Source organism: Pseudopipra pipra, chromosome 6, assembly GCF_036250125.1.
Source record: "Pseudopipra pipra isolate bDixPip1 chromosome 6, bDixPip1.hap1, whole genome shotgun sequence".
In the NCBI taxonomy this organism is placed as follows: domain Eukaryota; kingdom Metazoa; phylum Chordata; class Aves; order Passeriformes; family Pipridae; genus Pseudopipra; species Pseudopipra pipra.
Window position 1 is genome coordinate 17306208 of NC_087554.1, and position 20336 is coordinate 17326543.

The 20336-nt window shown below is 40.0% G+C and overlaps 1 protein-coding gene across 14 annotated transcripts in view; it reads right to left on the reverse strand.

Moving 5' to 3' along the window:
- The window catches only part of BRSK2 (BR serine/threonine kinase 2), a 315531-nt gene that overhangs the window by 46967 nt on the left and 248228 nt on the right, over positions 1-20336 (reverse strand). For all 14 annotated transcript variants that reach the window (XM_064657587.1, XM_064657590.1, XM_064657589.1 and 11 more), the window contains exons 9-12: positions 14445-14476; positions 8917-9081; positions 8086-8183; positions 2917-3067 (exon numbers count right to left, since the gene is read on the reverse strand). In XM_064657587.1, coding sequence (XP_064513657.1) covers positions 2917-3067; positions 8086-8183; positions 8917-9081; positions 14445-14476 — 446 coding nt within the window. The remainder of the gene's footprint in view (positions 1-2916; positions 3068-8085; positions 8184-8916; positions 9082-14444; positions 14477-20336) is intronic.

Sequence of the window (20336 nt, forward strand, 5' to 3'; positions counted from 1 at the left end):
GACGCCAGAACAGCAGAAGCAATTAAGATATAATTACGAAGCCATTTAGTTGACAACTAGCAGGGAAATCCAAGAACTAACAAAACTTAGTCACCAGTTTTAGGGTGGCTAGAGTTTGTGCATACTAACTTTGTCATATAGATAGATCCAATGGAAAACACTTGGAGAGAACAGCACAAGCATTTCAGGGAGCCCATAAGCTCAACAAGTATCCTTTGTGCTGAGTTCCCCTCATCTGTTATTCAAAACTAAGTCACTGAAGGACTATGTTTTTCACTTAATACTTTCTCAGCCTGTAGAGTTGAAGGCTGCCAAGTTTCACATTTCAGTGGAGAGATATGCCCTAAACAAGCCAAGACCAGACCCTTGTAGGGCCCCCACATGGTTACCAAAAGCACAGTTCATCACACAGGCATGTAAACCAGAGGTTATAACAGAAATCCTCTCTATGCAAGCAAACATCTGTTTACTACTGTGAAAGAGGACAGTAGGAATAAATCACAAGACACTTGGGTGTGTTTTGCCCCCTGGTTAGAGGTGTATCTTTGCCAGCTCAAGAAAGAAGTGATGGTTCTTTGTCTCTGGATGTTTACACAAATCATCTGTGTCTTAACAGGAAACCTGTTTCCATGGTCCACCTTCCTAGTACTGTAGGATAAAAGCACTGAATAGTCATCTCTTGAGACCAAATCATCTTAAAAAAGCATCCACCTCTGGGATCTAAACCCTAGTGCTGTAAAATCCACTGTCAGTGGGTCACTTCATGGAATATAATATGAGACTAGTCATTAAAAATCCCCTTTCTTGGTGGAAGGCACTTGTCATTTTATTACTGACTGTTCTGACAGATGGTGCCCCATCAGCAATGCATCGTCCCGAGACAATCCCCATGCAGTGGTGTTCGTTAATGAAGCCAGTTCATGTTATAAAAGACTGTGCTGCCAGCAACACAAAATGTGCTGTTGTCATCTGCGCATGTGGATGGTATGAATTATGGAAGCTCACACGTGGAGTAAAATAACATCTTCCCTTTAACCCCTTCAAAAACAAGCACTACCATGGCCATCATCATCCGTCATGGTGTTATTACATCCCGTTTTCCACCCTTAATCACACCTTTATATCCATTCCTGAGTTGTGGCATGCATTGTCCCGTATCTCTTTTGTGCCTGGCAGGTTTTGCTTCCTCCTTAAGCCACAGCCCTTTTTTATTGATATGTAGCCTGGATATGTCTCTGCTCTGAACTCAACCCAGACCTTTTGACTTCAATTGTTTCCTCATGTGAAGAATTGAGAGAGACATATAATAAAAGCAAAAGAAATACTTTGGACAGCAAAACACAGCTTTGCCTCTTCAGGCTTTTGAATCCTAAGTCAAAGCTGAGAGCTGAAAGAAAAGGTTTCAGCTCTCAGAAAACTTTGTGATAAATCTAACACCTCCTGTTTGTTCCATCCTGTTGGACACCTCCTGTAAACAGATGCAGAATACTGCAACTCACAGGCAGCCCTGGGGTGGGGAAAAGTAATTTGCCTCTGTCTGGCTCTGGGAGCTTCCCGACCCATGCATCTACCAGGTACCAGATTAAACACGGTAGGCTGAATAAGGAGTCAGTGTTGTGCTCATGCTTACTACTTTGAAGCCTATGAGGAACACAGAGCACACCCTGTCCTGAACACTTCCTTACCTCAGACCTCATTCCAAAGAAAATCAAATATTCAAGACAGCTTTCCAACCTACACTACAACAAAAAATCTTTAGCGCAGTGTATCTCAAGGCCACATATTCAGTCTGAAATAAGTCCTAGCAGATTCCGGAAATCACCACTTTTTTGTCACTGTAGATAGAACTGTAACATTTGCCAGCAAAACTTTTCAGCGATTCTAGGGGCCTCTGCAGTATCTATGAAATTACTTCATGTTCTTCACCCAGTTCTCAGTCAGCAAAGGGAGCTTCTGGGCACAACAGGCTCTTTTTGAGCAGATCTTAAGAGATGAATGAAAAAAAAAGGCATATCAAAGCTGAAACAGAAGTTACAGCATCAGCATCATCATACATATATGTAAAGTGTTCTTTTATATTGATTGATTCATGCAAGTGTGAAAACAAATGCATGTACTTCCCTTAGGCTAGTCATAGGAACTGGGGAAGCAAGGTCCATGGTTCACGTAAGTGAATTTCTACAGTTCACTTACTCTCTCAGAACTTGCTTTAAGGAGACACCATTTCCATCTGCTGTTTCCCTGTAAGACTGACACTTTCTTTGATAGAAAAGAGGTAAAATTATATATATTCCATCACTTTACAGGCATGTGGTAATTTATGTGGGTCAGATGCACACTGGCTCTGACAGCACATTTCAGAGGCATTTGCAGATGTCTGGACAAGGTTTTTTAGATTCAAGCTGTTCTGATGACATGGAGGGTGGGGTTCATCTCATTTAGCTTCAGGTGTCCAAAAGCTAGGAACCTAATCCAAGATAGTTACCTAGATTCCTGTTGTAGGCTATGGAGACAGAGAAGAACAAGCAGAGAATAATTTATCCTGTTTGACAGGACATATGTATCTGAGACTTTCCAAAGCCCTCATCTGCCCCCACTGCCTAGTCAGCCTGTATCGCAAGCTTAGACTGAATGCCTATGTTCTCCACAACTAAAAAGAGGTGAGATGAATCCTGCCCAGAGGACATGGTTTCCTGAGGAAGAGCGGCAAGCAAACAGAACCCTTGGGCCCCTGGCAGGACTCCTGGCCCTGTGTGCACAAGCACAGCTGGCTGCCAGACCATGTTGCAAATGTGCTTGGAAGTTGTAACGAGTGCTGGTGCGAACAGGAAAGCTCCACAGCTTCTTTGTATGTATAACATAAAGGGGGGTAGCAAACCCAGACAGGCAAGACTCCTGGGTAAAGCAGAGACCCACCTCTGTCCATGTTGTGCCATTTCAATAGCTCTGCGAGCAGGGACTGGGGACCCGCCATCTGTCACGCTGAGAACCTCCATCGACTTCCTTTCCGGCCGCCGCTTCCCATGCCTGTTCAGCATTGGGGAGTCCACGCGCTTCCTGGGGGGATCTTTATGAAAAGAAAACACTGTCAGCTGAATTTAGCTGTGATTTACCTCACACAGGTTGGTTAAATCTTCTCTCAACAATTCCACTCTTGCACCTCCTCTACAGTGACAGATATCTTTATGAGGGAGATGAACATTTGCAGTCTCTCCCTTCTTCCAAACTTGCAAGCATTAAGGCATAAGTTGCACTCTATCTACACAGAGAAGGAGCACTGCCCCTGCCCTGAACCTATGAGCACTGTAACATAAAGGTACAACTATACTGTAGCTTGCAGAAATTAGCTTAGAAAGCTGATAACAGTAATGACAAGATGATACAACAGCATGGACTACAGCACAGGCTGTTAGCCACAGCATAAGCCATCTAGGGATCTTGTGTATGCACTCAGGTTGCTAGACCTTGCCTTCAATGTTCCTGCTAGCTAGATTAAATGTGACACAAGGACATGGGTACATTCTGAACTCAGAATTGCATTCTGCTCTGGAAACATATCCTTTTTTTGCATCTTTAAGATTAGATTTCAGGTTTTTCCCAGTGATTTATATTTTTCCTTCTTCAGCATTGCAAATTAAACATGCTTGTCTACCTGAGATGAATCTTCAATGAGAACCACTAAAATTTCTCTCAGAGCTCATCATACAGCTTTTACTACTATAGTAACCAAAATGCTTTACACCTTTTATTGTGTAACAATTCTATGAGATATCAAAGTGCTAGTTTAGCTTTGTGCAGTGAAAACTGAAGTATAAGAATGAAAGATTCATTCCTAAAGATTTTGACAAACATTTACTGAGGTTCTGAGGAGCACTTAAATTGTTCTGAAAAGAGCCTTTAGATATCATAATGCATTGCAGAAGGTGACTTGCCAAACAATACACACCTCCATGGTGAAGCAGGGAACCAAATGCAGACCTGCTGAGATGTTTTATTACTAACACCTCTCATGGCATCAAAAGAGTAAAAAGGAGCAAGGCAGAAAAAAATACAGAAGGATTTTCTTTCTTTTGGTTGGGCTATTTCAGTTCCCTGCCTCTGCTTATAGACACATTTTTAATTTCAGTGGAGAGTGACCACTTGTAAAAGAAGGCATCCTTCACTCCTGCTGTTAGAAAGAAGCTCACAGTGCCCAGCCCTTAAGGCTGCTTCTTCTGTCAAGATTCCTTTGCAAAACCAGAAATATCATATTTGACACTTCTACCTCTACTGCCTAGTCCTTATTATCCTGCTCTCCTCACACCTCCCCCATCTGCTTGTTTCTTCTTTCTTTTTCTCATGTCATGTTTTTTAGAACAAGATCTCTTTAAGGTAGAGCTTTTTCTTGAAACAATGAGCATAAGCAAAGATGGCTCAAATGTTAGTGATAACAACTGTATAAACCAAGTATTCTTTGTATTAGCAGTAATAATGTTCCTGTTAAAAAATAATAAGGAAAAAAGTACAGTTGTATATAACTCAATTTCAAACTAGGCCCAGTAATAAAGAGATAGTAGAAAATGGTAGGGGCAATGAATTCTAGATAGGAAAAATAAAGAGAGCATAAAGTTGACAGAAAAGCAAAGAGAAATAAATCAAATAAAGCATGTGTGACTTCAGCTGCATATGTGTAAGTGGTCAAAAGAAAGCTGGGGCAAGGTTCATCTTTCAAACTCTTCCTTCTTCAAGTAAGTTGAAAGCATAAGAAAGTATAAGAAAGAATTCATGCCACAGAACGCTGCTGGTATCATGTGATTAGAGCTGAGTAACACACATGTGGAGAGTATATGTAACACAAAATTTATATAAGTTTTGCAGCGGGATATCAGATAGTAGAAAGGAAGGTAAAAGAGTGCAGTTTACAAGAAAGGAGGAAGAAGCAAGATGAAAAAAGCATCTAGTGTCAAAAGAATGGAGATGGATAAGTTCAAACTGCATCGATGTTAGCTAACAATAGAGGTTAAACAAGAAAGATGGAAAAAAGCATGAAAAACATATTATGAACATGTATTTTAAAAGGCATTTTGATCCAAGTATGTTCAAAACAGAAGACTTTAGCAAACAGAAATTCAGCCAAATGACACTTACAAAAGTGACAGGCCAAACAGAAGGTGGACTTTAAAAGACAGTGAAGAAGAAATTTGAAGAGGAATTAGCTAAAGACTTTAATGATGGTGTTTTGTATAGCCATCAGAGAGAGAAAGCTCAAGAGAAGGACATTAGCCAGAGGGATCATGAGGGAATCAACAGAACAATTAAGGAGGAGAAGGATATCACTAACAAGCTAAACGTTTCTTTTGTATCAGTCATTGCTGCTTAAGATGCTGGAAGATATTGATTTCCAATCTATACTTTGAACTATCAAAGAGAGAGAGTAAGCAAAAAGACCAGATGGTGAAATGCATCTATAAATTCAGGAACAGCAATTCACAAAAGTTGGATGAAAAATATATCCAAAAACTTGCATGAACTGAGCTTCTAATAAAAGTATTTGATGCCTCTTTAAAATTGGCTACAATCCTACATTATACTTAGCTGAGAGTAGCAAGTATTGTATATACTTTTTAGAAGGGTCTGATTAAGAAATGACAGGGCATCATCACTGTCAAGTCTAAAGATACTAAAGAAATAGTTAAATACACAGCCATCCTGCCATAATGACTAAAGTGGTGCCATACAAAAGCAGTAGATTTTTCAGAAGCACAGGAACTAAAAATAGGAAAACCTCCATTATTTGCCCTTCCCTTCTTGACTCTCTGGAAATATTCCATGTGGCGAAAAAACATCACGCCATAGTCAAGATCTGTGATAGTACTGAGGATATAGTTTCCTTTTATTTCACATCAAAAAAGTGAAGCCATTCCTAAGGATTTTTACAGAAGAATACAGAATCATATAGGTAATGATCCAATTATAAATCCATCATCTCATGGAAGGTGGGAAATAAAGGTTCAGCTTCTAAGTCTGGACAAGGCACCTATATCCTATATATCTGTTCTGGCCCAATCTCTTGTTCTCTAGTTTATTAAGAAACTTCACCCCACAAAAGCCTTTTCCTCAAGGAGACATTAGTTGACATTCATTCGTTTTACTGAGAACTTTCTCATTCCTATGTTTTCAAGTAAAGAAAATGGAGCTGCACTTGAAAAACATTGGAAGTGACCCTTCCCTGGCTCTTTGAAAAATCTTTATACAGCTGGAACAGACAAAAGGGACACCAGAAGAGAGGGCAAGCCTGAGTTGGCCATATTTTCACCTGGATCTGTCCTTTCTGAGACCTAATATGCCAAGAAATAGGAAAAAAGCAAAATACTCTCAAATGCTTTGTTGTTTTTTGTCAAGACCTCAGACAATGCACGACTCTCATGAACGTGATTTCTTCAAGCTGCTATTATTAAATCCGTTACTTTTTCTCTGCTTTTCTTTGTTTGTGCAAGGCCATTGCTAATGGCTAATGATGAGATATTAATCAGACACATGACTGTTCCTAATTAAACCTTGTCCCATGTTCTCAGAGATACTGCTGGGAACAGAGGATGCGGAAATCCCCTGTGGAAGAAGAAATACAACCTACAAACACTCAAAGAATAAAGCTCAAATGTGCTGGTGAGGCACAATGATATATACAGAGCAGTGTTTCCCTCTTAGGAAACATTTTCACTCCTTTTACAAAAATACCATAAGAGTGGAGCATAGTAGTTCAAATCATGGAAATGCTTTGGCATGTGGAAGAGAGATATATGATGTATTTAGGGCATAGCTACGTATTCCCTTACATGCTGGATATGAAGATTCTAGAGTCACCTTGCTTCTTTTTTAGGACAAAAGCATTTCTAAAACAAGATGATGCTGTCCTTACATGGCAGGATAATCTGTTTGAGTCAAAAGCTGATTAGTAAAGTGGTAGATGACAAACTGCACTGAGCAAGGGGCTTTTGACCACAGGACCTGCAGCCGGCACATCTACTCATCTTCATCAGGATCCCCACTAACATGTTCTCTGTAGCTCCATCGAGGTAGGAGTTTAAAAATTGCTGCGTTAACTAAGAACTTTTATCTCTTCTCCCACAGAAGAGATTCTCCTGCAAAATTATAGGGCCTGGAGCCTGGAACTCGGATAAGGTAATAATTCAATGGAGCATTAACAAATTTACAGTGCAATATAGCATTGCCCTGTAGGCTTGTAAGATTCCAGGCTTTCCAGGGAAAAAAACCAGCACTTTACTTCTAGTCTTAAAGTGCTGAAATACAATACCTGAAAATAACAACACTGCTATGTAAAAATGCTATTTCAGATCATTGCTAGAAGTGATTAATCCTTTATTAAACTTCTGTCACTCTGCACAGCAAGAGTCACTTATATAGTTAGCTCCTTGGGAAGAATTTTTCCTGTTGATTAGTGAAGTCCTTGGTGATCAGCGGCACCCTAAAATATCAATGAATAAATAGAAATAAAGTGGTATCACAAGAGCTTTATGAGATGTATAATCTTACTGCACGTTAAGCTTTTAAAATCTAAGTCTAAAAACATGGGAGTTTGATTTCTGTACTATAATAGCTAAGTGATATTATTCATATTTTCAACAGTGTATGTATTCATTTACAGAAGAGAGCATGTATACATGTGTAACTGCATAGAGATGCACTGCTACCCAGTCTCATTGGCTGAAGTCCACGAGCAGCATTTCTGCAATACTGCACGTAGATTAGTAACTAGAAAATTCTGCCACTAGATTATACTGCTCCTAAACCGAATCTGTTTGCATATAGACAGCTGGTGGGTCCACAGCACACTTTTTAGGGTTTCATTCAAGACTTACTTGGATGTTTCTGCACTGTGAGACAGACAGTCCTGAGAAAAAAAGCCCTTGATTTCAACCATGAAACAGACATGCCTTCCCTAGGTTGAGGATTCTCACACCATTTCAGTGGAGACGTAACAGTGATGCTAGACTTTGGGTTTATATTAAAATAAAATTAAAAAAAAAAGGTGAAGAGGAACTAGTTGATATGGGTTCTTGGTGACTGAGGTCATATCTGTAGTACCTATTTCATTTCTAGGGGGAAGATCCTCATCTTCATGACTAGGATACCTCTCCTTCCGGTCAAGCAGAAGAAAATAAATCATTTTTTCTTGGTTTTCCCTGAAAAAAAAAAAGAAAACGAATCTTTACATTTGGAAAGAAAAAAACATCAACACGTAGATAAACCCTTTTCATCAAATGAATAGTTACAGTTATTCTAAATAAATTGGAAATAGTCATGTACCTGCCAGCAAGATACACAACCCACAAAGCTTTTGAGACCCTTGCTGTCTCCAAGAAGCAGCTAGTGAGGAAAGGAAATACGATTCCTATGTTATGCACACAGAACAGAGGCACAGGACAGACAAGGTAATGTGTCCACGGGAAGTCCAAACCAATAGTGGCAGCAAGACAGGTCTGAGCCTCTAAATGCTCTTTCTACTATGTGTCCCTCTTAACACCTCGGGAAATACACCAGCTCTTAGGCATAGGTTTCAAATAAATAAAAATCTGCCAACAAAGGCATATCCAACACACATAACAGCAACGATACCTCCCCGTCTGGACTGTACAGCCCATCTTTGAATGAGTTGACCTGGCCTGGCAGCAAGGGAAAAGACAGCACCATGCCTTCATTGCTGGTCAGGCTGTGAGCTTCTGACCCATGGAGCAAGAAAGGCTCAGTGCTTGCTCCCAACACCTCACTAGCAAATAAGCAGCCAGAGGGTGAGAAGTTGCTACCAGTCACTCACAGAGAGAGACACCAGTTACAGTGCTCTCTACCTCTCCCCCACTTTATTAGCATCCCAGTCCCTGGACACCCAACTGATATGAAGACTGAGCAAGTGCTTACTCTTCCGACAACAAGTCCTGTAAGAGTTTATTTCGGTCGCGGAAGCAGCCTAACGAGTGCATGCTATCTAACACGTCTGGATCAATATCCTCCAAGGAAGGGAGAGAACGAATCTGCACCTTTCGAGGGATTGGTTGCTCTGGTTCTGGCTCATTCTTACCCCCTCTGCAGAGGAAAGAAGATGAGAGGGAGAAAGGGGGAGGGAAAGAAGGAGAGAAAAGAAACATGAGTCACAAATGAACCCATACTCTGAAACACAGCCTGCAGCAACAGATGGAAATAGCTTGCTAAATTCCCACTGAGAGACCAGAGCTCCCAACCAGACAGATACTTTTTTCAGAAGAAACTGTCGTAAAGGCTAAGATTGACCAGTAGCTTATGGATTTGGGTCTCTAACGAGAAATGTCTGCATTCAGTCAGGGAGGCAGAAGAAACTTCACTTACCAGTGCCCTTATAATAGAAGCAGCTGTTCAGCATCCTAATGCTGAACATTTACAAAACCCTACATGGTTTTAGAGATGCTCTCTCATCAGCAGGCCAGACCTCAGACTATCAGGCTGAAAAATGCAAGCTGAGTGATTCTCTTTCAAAGAAGGAGCTCTGAACAAACCGTCACTATTTTTCACCAATTCTGATTCCAACTGGTATTGCAGCAGTTAATGCTTCTAATGTGATTAAGAGATCTCAGTGTTCAGGTTCCCACTTGACACGCTTTAAAAGGTTTTTGGGGAAACTAGGCTGCTTAATTACATGCCCAAATATGACAATCTCTGCTTCTCTTCAGATATGCAGATTTGAAAATTCTGGCTCAAGTGTGGTGCCCGTGGTCAGTGGCAGACCTCAGAACACAACACTAGCAGCAGAACATTTTACTCTTTCAAATGTACTTAATGTAGGCTTTCTGCACAATTATCTCATCCCATTCACTAGGCTCAGGAAATATTGATTATTCATTGCAATTAGAGGCCCTGACTGTAAGAAACAGGTCAGGGTGTCAGGGTATTATAACTGCCTAACGACATATATTGCAGACATTCTGAATATCCTTTGGTTTTATTTTGAAAGGCAGCAAGCAATTTATGTAAACTCTATCCACCTCAAGAGGTGGGTTTGGTGGTGGTGGTGGTGTTTTCACTGGAGAAACAGTCCACCCTGAATCTTTGCTATTTCTCAATGGATGCCTTGTGCAATGTCAAAGTTTCCCTGCTCTGTGGGTCCTCCCTTTCCTTTATGTGATTCAAATGTGTGAGTCCAGGGACAGGCTGGGTCCAGGCTCCCACGTGGGAGACAAGAATCAGGAAGATTTAAACTGCATTTGCCATTTATGGAGCAAATGTCCGTGTTTGGACAGGAGATTCTTTCTGATGCTGGAAGAAATAAGGTGGACACGACTTGTGAAGTTACTCGCACAGCTTAACATCTTGAGCAGTCCAAATATCTACACAGAAAAAGAAGTTCCAATTTAAATGTCCTTAATTTTTCTTGTGTAAGTTAGAAAGCAACTCTGGTAGGATCATACATATGAGCTTGAGGTTTCAGCCAAAAAGAGAGCCAATGTAGATTATTTCCTCCAAGTTAAGAAGGCAATACTAAGTCATAGCAGCCAAGATAGGACAGTTACATGCTGGGGCAATTACAGGAGATTGCTGGATGCTATTTGCATTTTGTTTTTAAGCAAGTTGAAATGCAGTTGTGAGGCATCTGCTCTGTTAACTGTTTGTGGGACATCACTTGCAGAAAGATTGCTTGGAAATTTTTGTTTTATCTTCTCTTGAAGCAGTGAAAATGTGCTTAGCCCTTCCTGGATATATGTCATGGACTGTGGTACATTACATGGGCCATGACGACATGGGTCAGATCCCACTTCTCTTACAGTGGGCACTCAGACACATCATTCTCAGTTTTATTCAGTTTTGGGGACTGGAAGCAGAATATACAGGACACAGAAAGAATCTGCTTCCTGGGATTCGTTCTTGTGTACCAAACCACTAAAACACAGCTTCTGATGCCCCCTTTGAGACTCACAGAAGTGTCTGTGTCTTCTAAACCGCCACCATGGTCCTGAATCTAAGAGCTAGACTCAAAAATCTTTGTTCAACTAAAGAAACATCTTATTCCTTGTAAGAGATCACTACTCTTACCGCTTAGAATCAGGATCTAGCTCTCAGCAGGTAATAAGCAATGATTAGATCATAACTTTGCACTATTAAAGACAGCAATGACCTTGCCATTAAGATAAATTCTTGCAGGATGGACCTTTGAAAGCAGCCCAGTGTTTTTGGTTTTCAGTGATCTACAATTCACTTCTGAAAAGTATTGACTTAATTAATCAATCATTATGTTACAAGCAGATGTCCTTAAGGTAATTTAAAGAGATTAAAAATAATTATTGTCTCTGAAAATTTCCAGAAAATCTGGGTTTCCTACTAGTCACCCTAGTCCACAGCAAAATAGAATTTGCAAGCTTCTTTTGCATCAATTGGCATGGGAGCCATTTCTAGACAACAACACAGCTTGCCATCTTCTGTGCACTGGAAAGTGGCATGTCCTTATGCTCTGCACCTGGTCAGCCTCAGACATAGGCAGGAATTTTCACATCTCCTCATCAGGTACAAGTAAAATCTGCAAAGAGGCGTCTCGTCATTTGACAACGCAATTCAGTGCTTCGGGAAACAAAAATCACTGGGTCTGGGCTGTGATTGGCATGACTGTAATGCCTGTTCCATTCTCAGTCTAGCAGAGAGTGACAAATTTGTTGCATTTCAGCCCACACAGACATCAAACAATGTCACACGATGAATACAGCAAATCACATATATTTTTTTAAAGGCCCACATGAATGCGATTGCTGCTTTTTTGTGAGGATCGGTGCATACAACGGCTGTGATTCCTGAGGAGGGTGGACCTTTTCAATCTCTCCATGAAATTCTCTCATGAATCTCACCGAGATGCCCATTTGCGTCAGTGCAAAAGCAAAGCAGAACCAGTACATTTATTCTTTATCTTGTTTTAGTAAATGTGGTACCTTCACAATTAGGGCAATAACTCAGTGTTACAGGAGTATGCATTTGCCACAACAGCTAATTTTATTTGCCCTCTTTCTTTATTAAAAAAATGTGAGAATAATTGCTGTTTATTTTCTGGCTTATGATAACCTACGTTTGAGGTAAAAATAAATTATTTCAATTATAAAGGCTTGAAAAACCTCACTGAATTAATTTGGGTGGGAGAGCAAGAAGAACTGGAGGCTGCTGATGAAAGGTTTCACTTTGATTTCTTTTTCCTTTTTTAGGCTTGTGAATCATGATTTCAACTTTCAAGACCTCTTTCTCTGTCTCTCTTAGTCTGCAATTAAATCTTTTCCTCAGTTTTACAGTAGCCTTAATATTTATTTGAAGAATTAAGTGAAATCGCTTATATATTCTGAGTACAACTTTCAGGTCAGTAACCTATATATGACAAAGGATGAAGATTTTACATAGAATAGCAGATGAAATAAAGGAAAAAATTTAAGAGATGAGCAAAACAGTCATAGAATAAAGCACTTATAACCCCCTGCTTCTCTGTCAGCATCAGTATTTCCAGGAAAAATGAATGCAAAGAGGCTGTGAAACATTACCAGATGATAGTAGCTGAGTTTTGGAGGTGGCAGGGTTATTCACTGACTAAAATTAGTCACAGGAGGTTAAACTCCTGAGGTCAATCCATGGCCAGTATAGAGAAAATGAGAAAGAGACTTATTAAAAAAGCTATTTTGAGCAGAAACTTCTGAAGAGACATGTGGAAGAGCTTTTCTCCACTGACTACACTGGGAGTCTAGGGGAGACTTGCTTTTGCAAAACTCAGTTTCTATTTCTGAAAACAGCCTCAGATGATATTTCCCTTGACACAGTTTACTATGTCAATCATCAAAGAGTCTGACCTTCATTGAGAAGTACATGAAAATTTTCAAATGCTTATGTCTGCAAAGAAAAAAAAATCTTCAAATTCTAAATACAGAATAAAGTCATGAAATAATACTGGTGTAATTGTGCATGAGAGCCTGGGACAACAGTCTTTCAATAGGTGAAAATTTCCAGGCAAAAATCTTGAGGAGGGTTAGAATAATAATATAAGTGATCAATAACTTTTCATTTTATTTCCTATGCCAGTTCTGATTAAAGCACAGAGAGAGCCAGCTGATTTCACTCCAGGAAGAAACAGAGGGGATCAGTTGTCCAATCTGATGTAAACAGCATTTACTTCTGAAATTGCTAGTAAAACATTATAGGAGAGATTTCACAGATTACAATTAGAGATTTTCCCCCTCCATTTCTTCTACGTTTATCCATGAGAGTTTAAAAAAAAAAGTACCTGCTGCAAACAACACTTGTGCCCTTCTTTGGTTTAAAAAGGTGCCATGTCTGGTTATTGGAGAGAGCACGAAAAAGCCATGGGCAGAGTGCTGCCACCATTACAGGCAAACTAAGTTTTTTCTTAGTTCAAATGTTTTCTTAGCTATTCAACAAACCACTGAAGGCCCTCAGGTTCTATTAAAAATAAATCCAGAGGTGAATATTTTCCATAAGATAGAATTAGAGAAAACAAATACAAAAAAAAGTGTTTGTTTTTTTTTTCTTACTAGTGACAGGTTTATGTATCAGTTCATATAATCCTTGAGTATTTCTCAAGAGCAATGATAGGATTATGAAGGTAGGACTTCCCTTACCACCCACTTGGGAAATGCTGACCCTGAGAAACATGTATCAAAGCATCATTTCCTTGTTTAATATGTGAAGTAGTCTCTCTAGTTTGATTAGGTTATCATGAGTATAAAAAAGTTATTTACTTAGGTTTCTTGAAATACTATTAAAGCTACACAGAGTGCAAGGTCACTTTTAAAAGCCATCAATCTTCCTTATACCCAAACCACTAGACAGGCATGTACTTTTCTCCCAGACCTCCTGTTTCACTGTCAGGACTGCTGCTTTTAATCAAGTCACAGAACTATTCTCGCATCAACAGGTTACAAGGTCAGAAGCAGCCTCTTAGCTTGCTATGAAGAAGGAGCAGGGATTATGAGACAGAAAAGCTCTTGCTCACAGGTGCTTACTTATCAATATCATCATTTTTGTTTCTACTTCAGAGAAAAGCCAAGATGCCAAGAAAGAACAAATGAAAGCTTTCTTGTCAAGAAGGTATTACAAGGGATTGTCTGCAGCACTTGGATAGCAAACTAAATATGGCTGCTAGTTGCGGGGTTTTTTTTGCTGATCACCTGCAGGTATCTCTTTAACACAGCAAGTTGCTGTGCTATTTCAAACAGTTGTTAGCCACTGTACAAAAAAAGTTCCTGGGTTGGTATATATAGAAGAAATTATATGAGTAGCAAAGGGTAAAAAAAAATTAAAAGTCTTTCTATCCTCTGCCCCTTTTCCCACCCAGGTGAAACCTGCTTCCAGACTCCAGTCTCACTCTTCAGAAATCATATGAATATCAGAACCAATAATGAATGCATACAAAAATGAATTGAAAAAATGTTACTTACATATACCATATGTGTTTCTGAATATGTTCTAACTGTAAAGGAAAAGAAAACAAGGAATTAGTGCTGTAAAACAGAAAAGGTAACTCCACAAGACATCCTTTTTCAAGTAAGTTCAACATTTCAGAGATGAATCTGTGCATACCAGAGCTGCTCATCCTCACCCATCCCACTGAAAATGAGACTATAATTCCAAACATAATGGGTCAGTCAGGAACAAATCCCAGGAAAATGCTAATTATGAGGCTTCACAGGCAAGTGTTTTGGCAATTTAAGTTTTTCCCTTCCCTCTATTATTTAACCAAAGCTAACAAACTGCTCCATTCTGAATGTGCATAAGAGCTAATTTTTTATACTTAAAGTTCATTTCTAGTTTCGTTTTGGAGAAAAAGAGAGATAGAAAGAAGAAAATAGGTTCAAACAGATAATGTAAATAAACAAAATAATTTGTGCACGTGTGAGGAGAACTTTTGCCAGGACCCACTCTTGATTGGCTTTGCATTTATCACTAAAACCTTACGACCAAGCAGACTAAGGCTCCATGTCACTTACTGATCCCATACCTGAACACCAGTCTGCAAATTTATTTTACTTTCCTCTTTCCTCTTTCACATATGAGTATTTTACCATGCAATGAAGGACTGATCAAAGCTGAACGGTGGCCTTGTCCACCTATGGAAGGCAGATCCCAGCAAACGTTACACAATGACGATGTTTTCCCACGAGTGTGGGGAAAAGAAAGCAACATGCTTTCTCCAAGAGAAACCCTTAACAGTAGAGAGAACGGGAGGTTCATACGACATACTTACAGTAGAACATTCCTAATATGTTGTGTTTTAATCATAATCACAGCAGAAAAGAACTTTTCATAGATGTCCAGGGATTATTTATGTGGACAATATTTTTCATATTCATCACTACGAAGCACCTTTGTATGCGCAGAACAATATGCACATTCACTGCACACAGGCTTGCATTTGTGCAACATGCAGGTGAAAGGCAGGAGAGAAACTCAAGTGCTAACAGCTATCAGATGAAATCACAGACCCATTAAAATGGTCAGGAAGAATGGAGAGAACTGTCCCGCTCTTATTACATTCCACTTTGAGAATAATGAGAATCGGAGGGAAAAAAAAAAAAAAGAGGAACAGATAAACAACAAAATCTCAGAGATACAAAGTAGATGACTGCCACAGACAGCAAGGAATCAGAGTCCTGGTGCTATGGAACAACAGCTCCACGTCTGAGAAACCAGGAAGATGTGAGTTTGGCTCTATATGAGATAATTTTTTCTAAGTGAGACAGGGCTTTTTCCTGAAAGCAAAGCAACAAGAGAATGCAGCTTAAGGAAAGCATGACAGGAGGTTGGAGGGAGAGTATGAGACAAACAGCCTTTTTTAAAACCCAGACTGTATCAGCACTGCAGTCAGAGGTGCAGTTGGCACTTGCATATCTAGCTGTCTTCTAACCAGCCCGGGTGCTGAGAGCACCAATTTCCCCCAGCACACACATCCACGAGCCTGGGCAGACCTGCATGGTTTCCAGCTGCGGCCTCAGCTCTGTCACATTAATTCTCTTCATCACAATTCCCCTTGCATTAGGTAGTCCTTTCATCCCTGCACTATTATGACCAAGGTGGAGTATTCCTGACACACTGCCATCTCCTGTCAAGATAAAGCTATGCATTATGAGAGTTACCCTAAAAGCCTGGAGACGCAGTCCTCTTACTTATGGAAGCTGAGGTACAACCACAGAACATAAGAAGAGCCTATTTTGTACAGCTTCCATGGGACAGAATTTTAGCATTGTCACTTATCAGGTCTATAGTTCTGTGAGGATCTGCTAAGGAGTGTACTGTACCTCCTGTGCTTGGTAAACCAGCCTAAGAGATGCATATCTACTTGTTATTTCCTATACACCATGTAGAGGGTTAGAGACATTAATGATTTCAGACAACACGCAGATGATACAGCTACATGATGTCCAAGCCTCTTTCATGCTTGCTTCTCCTGCTGCATTTTCTGTCTCCATGGGTCACGGTGTTCTTGTGTGCCTGTGATATGTGGAAATGACATGCCAAAGCAGACAACAGCACTTCACTTTCTGAGTCAGAGAGGGGGAATAAAAGAGGGTCACCAGTTCATGTCTCAGTCACAGAACCTCTGGGCTCCTTCAGAGAAGATGTCACAGAAATCCCTTCTGCTCATCCCTGTTGATCAACTTCCTTCAAGCTAACAAACCCATAGCTGTTTTTCTGAAAGGGAAGCCCTGTAGTACCTTGATATACATTTGAAGGCGTATGACAGCTCTCATGGCTGCTGTTTACCTACATATCTGCCATTCAATCCACATCAAAACCATTGCTGTGAAGTATGCTGGGATATCCCAGATATGAAAAGTATTCTACAAATCTATTTTCTATGCTGATTAAAACGTAATTGCATTGAAATGTTATTACAAGTGTGCTTGCTGCTGCCAACATTTTCACTACTGTTTTAAAGGTAATTAATTAATGCTTTGTTGCTTTTCATCTGCATTAAAGTGACAGGAGGGTTATGGGAGGGCGATTGGTTTTGACAAGGAGAAGTCTGTATGCTTTTTACTATGCAGTGCAGGGGAGGGAGATACACAGTGGGAGCTAATCTCACTCCTCCTGCCTTCATTTAAACACAATGTTTAAATGCATTTAAGTGACGAAGGCATTTAATAACCCTTCCCAGAGGGTTCTTCTTGCTGTTTGCCCATGAGTTTGCCAAGTTTAATGCCATTTTATGGAAGTTGTTAAACCGCTGCTTCCTAATATCTCCTAGTCACTGCAGGCAATTGTCTCATGATGTCATCTCTGAAACAACAAAACACGCTTAGATCCACTGCACATGCACAGTCAGAGGAGAGATTGCTGCAAGCTAAAATGCTGTAATGGAAGGAGAGGGAGAATTCCTTTATCATGGTTTTACATAAAAATACTTCCAATATACATTAAACTTGTACACTGAAGAGCCCCACTCATGGGTGAAAGACCCACTGTGATACAGAGCTCTACAAGCTCATCAGAAAAAGAGGTCTCCTCCCACAAGGAGCTTACGTCTGAATTCTAAGGCAGGGAACAACAGATGGAGACAGACAGGCAGATGGAAAACAAGACCGCGCTGTCTACATCCTCGGCACTGATCTCAGCAGAGCGGTTGCCAAGCTAAAAAGTTCTGACCTGAAGAAAAACTTTCTCAAAAGTCTGCGGATATAAATGAGGCCTTCTGGGCTTGAAGTCATGTCAAATTTCAAAATTCCCTGTCCGGAAAGGGAACAATCTCAAACCCATCTGTGCCCCAAATCAACCCACACCTCAAATGAATCTTCTTCATTCAGAAGATCCTGTAGTTTGAATTTTAAACTGACTGTGTAATGCTAAGATAGAGGCTTTTCCTGACCACAGGATTCAAGCTGGCGCTGCAAACAGCACTGGCAAAACCATTATCTGTGTCAGCAGTAGCAGCTGTACTATAGCAGCCTCCAGGGACCTTGACAAGGGCAAGAATCACTATCCTACCTGCACAGTGCATGAATAGACCCTTGTCAGCCAAAACCTTACAGCCTAAATACATCAACTAGGCAATAACCTCCATTCTACAGCTTGTGAAGTGAGATTATTTAAATGATGTGATAGGCACCTTACCATAAGACCTTCTAGAAAAATGAAGAAGGAATCAGGTGAGTTGTCCCTTGTTCATTTTTGTAACATTCTTTAGATGTTGTAGTCCATCATTAACACATATTAGACCCAACAAAAAACAAAAGTAGAGAACAGAGAGGAGATTCTGAAAATATGTGTAATTTAAGTTGGGTAATATTCAGGGACAGGTATTTCAGACTATGTGGACACCCAACATGGAAGACAAGTCATTCTACTCTAGTATAAAATGTCAACACTAGAACAATAACAGCTTTGTCAATTCTTCAGTATCTACTCTGATCCACCTTGCTCTAGAGACAAAGTTTTGATAATGCTCATCCATCTTTAAAAGGAAAGTGGACCAAAAGCTCCTTACTCTCTGCCCTTTGCTTTTGTGTTTCTGTAGAAGAAAATACTGGTTGAGAATGCAAATGGTTTCCACTACAGGAGCTGTAACTCTCTGCTGCAGAGACACTGAATCATTTGAAATCTCCAAGGAAAAAACCATTTGCTTTCTGAAGTGCACATAACTAAAAGAAAGCTCATCCTGCAGTACTTCAGGCACCCAGAGCACACCTTCCACAAGCCTTCTCAAACTTTATTACTAGTTCACTTTTCCTTCCTGACACTATTCCTACTAGAAAGTTGTCCCAGAACCCCGCTGATATGGCTAAAATGCTGCTTCTAGTTTCTAGCCTACTTTTCTGTAAGGCCATTTGACATACATTTGGTTTTGTACCAGTATCTTCTTTAGTTTAAATAATCCTTCTCTGCCTAGTAATTACCTCTCAGGAATATGCAGATGAGCGGTACAACCTTTCTTAGACATCATCTGTGTAGGTTAGCTGAAGCCCTTTTAGGCCATGCTTTTCAGACAGGCTCGCTCAAATGCTGATCACCTTTGATTTCATCTTTCATGAATACGGGTGGTCAGAAATATGACCAGCAGCTAGGATCAACTTTTGCAGCTTAATGAAAGAAAAACATGGATTCTCTTATTTTAAAGCATGTTCAGTAAAACAGGCCCAGTAAACGAGAGTGGTCAAGGACGTTCCACTAACCATATTTGAAGCTATGTAATACATGGTGAGTGTGAACAATATTCCACTAAGACATAGCAAAGTATTCTTTCCATAAATGAATCATATACAAAGAAAGGTAATGCCTATTTCTTAAGGCTGGAAAGGGCCAGCAACAATAGTTCTGAGTACCCTCCCCTCCATTAATCTTCTCAAGCTTTAACACTGAAGCGAATGATGACAGTTAAACGTGAATCCTGGTTCTGTTTTTGTTGATCATTTTAACAGATGGACTGGGGAAGGTGTGGGTGTGCTGTGAAATGGCAATTACTGCAGGGAGGGAAATGCAGTTGGATGAAAAGGAAAAGAGATACAAATAAAAAAAAAAGGAACAAAGCAGAGAGGGGAAGTGAAAAATGAAAGACAAAAATTCTGGTGACCTTACATTTCACTGTATTTTCTGCTGAATTCACCAGTGAGATATTGAGCAAATGATCAGTAATGGTAACAGCTACATCTGTACTTATTGCACCCAAGCTGCAATTTTGCTCAGATCTTTGTATAAATATCAACTTAATTCAAGAAATATATTTCCCAGGAACAGAGGCTTCCAAATAAACCCATATTAATACCCTTTTTCACAGGACACAGCTAAAATGTAGTTCAGATCTCTCCTCAGAATGAACTCTACATTCTCAGCTCCTGTGCAGGAAACAAAGAGCTCCCTTCTGCCTGGCAATCGAAGCAAGCAGCTCAATAACAGCACAGAGGTGTGACAGCAGCAGGGACAGCAAACTGAGAGACCCTCACATAATGAAAATAAGACTGCAGCTAATAACAAAGAGCTAACCTTTTTTCCTCCCAGGTCTTGGCTCTTGAATATGTATTATTTCAAATTCTTATTCATAATTCACTGGTTAGAGCTTTCCAATAACTATCAGATCTGGCGTTTTTTCCTCCCCAAGGAAGTAAGAGGTTAATTTTCATCAAGAAAAGGAGGGGGGACGGGTGTCACTCTGGGACCTTGGTTTACACCTTAACTGCTTTCTCTCCTATGTGTGTACATTCTCTGATGTATTGCATGATTTAAAACATTTAGAGTCTGTCTCTGGTCTATGGAAAAACTCAGAACAATCTGAAGAGGGATCTAACATTTGATGATCTCCTTCCTAGCAGACTTAGTTCATCAGCACTAATATCTTTGAA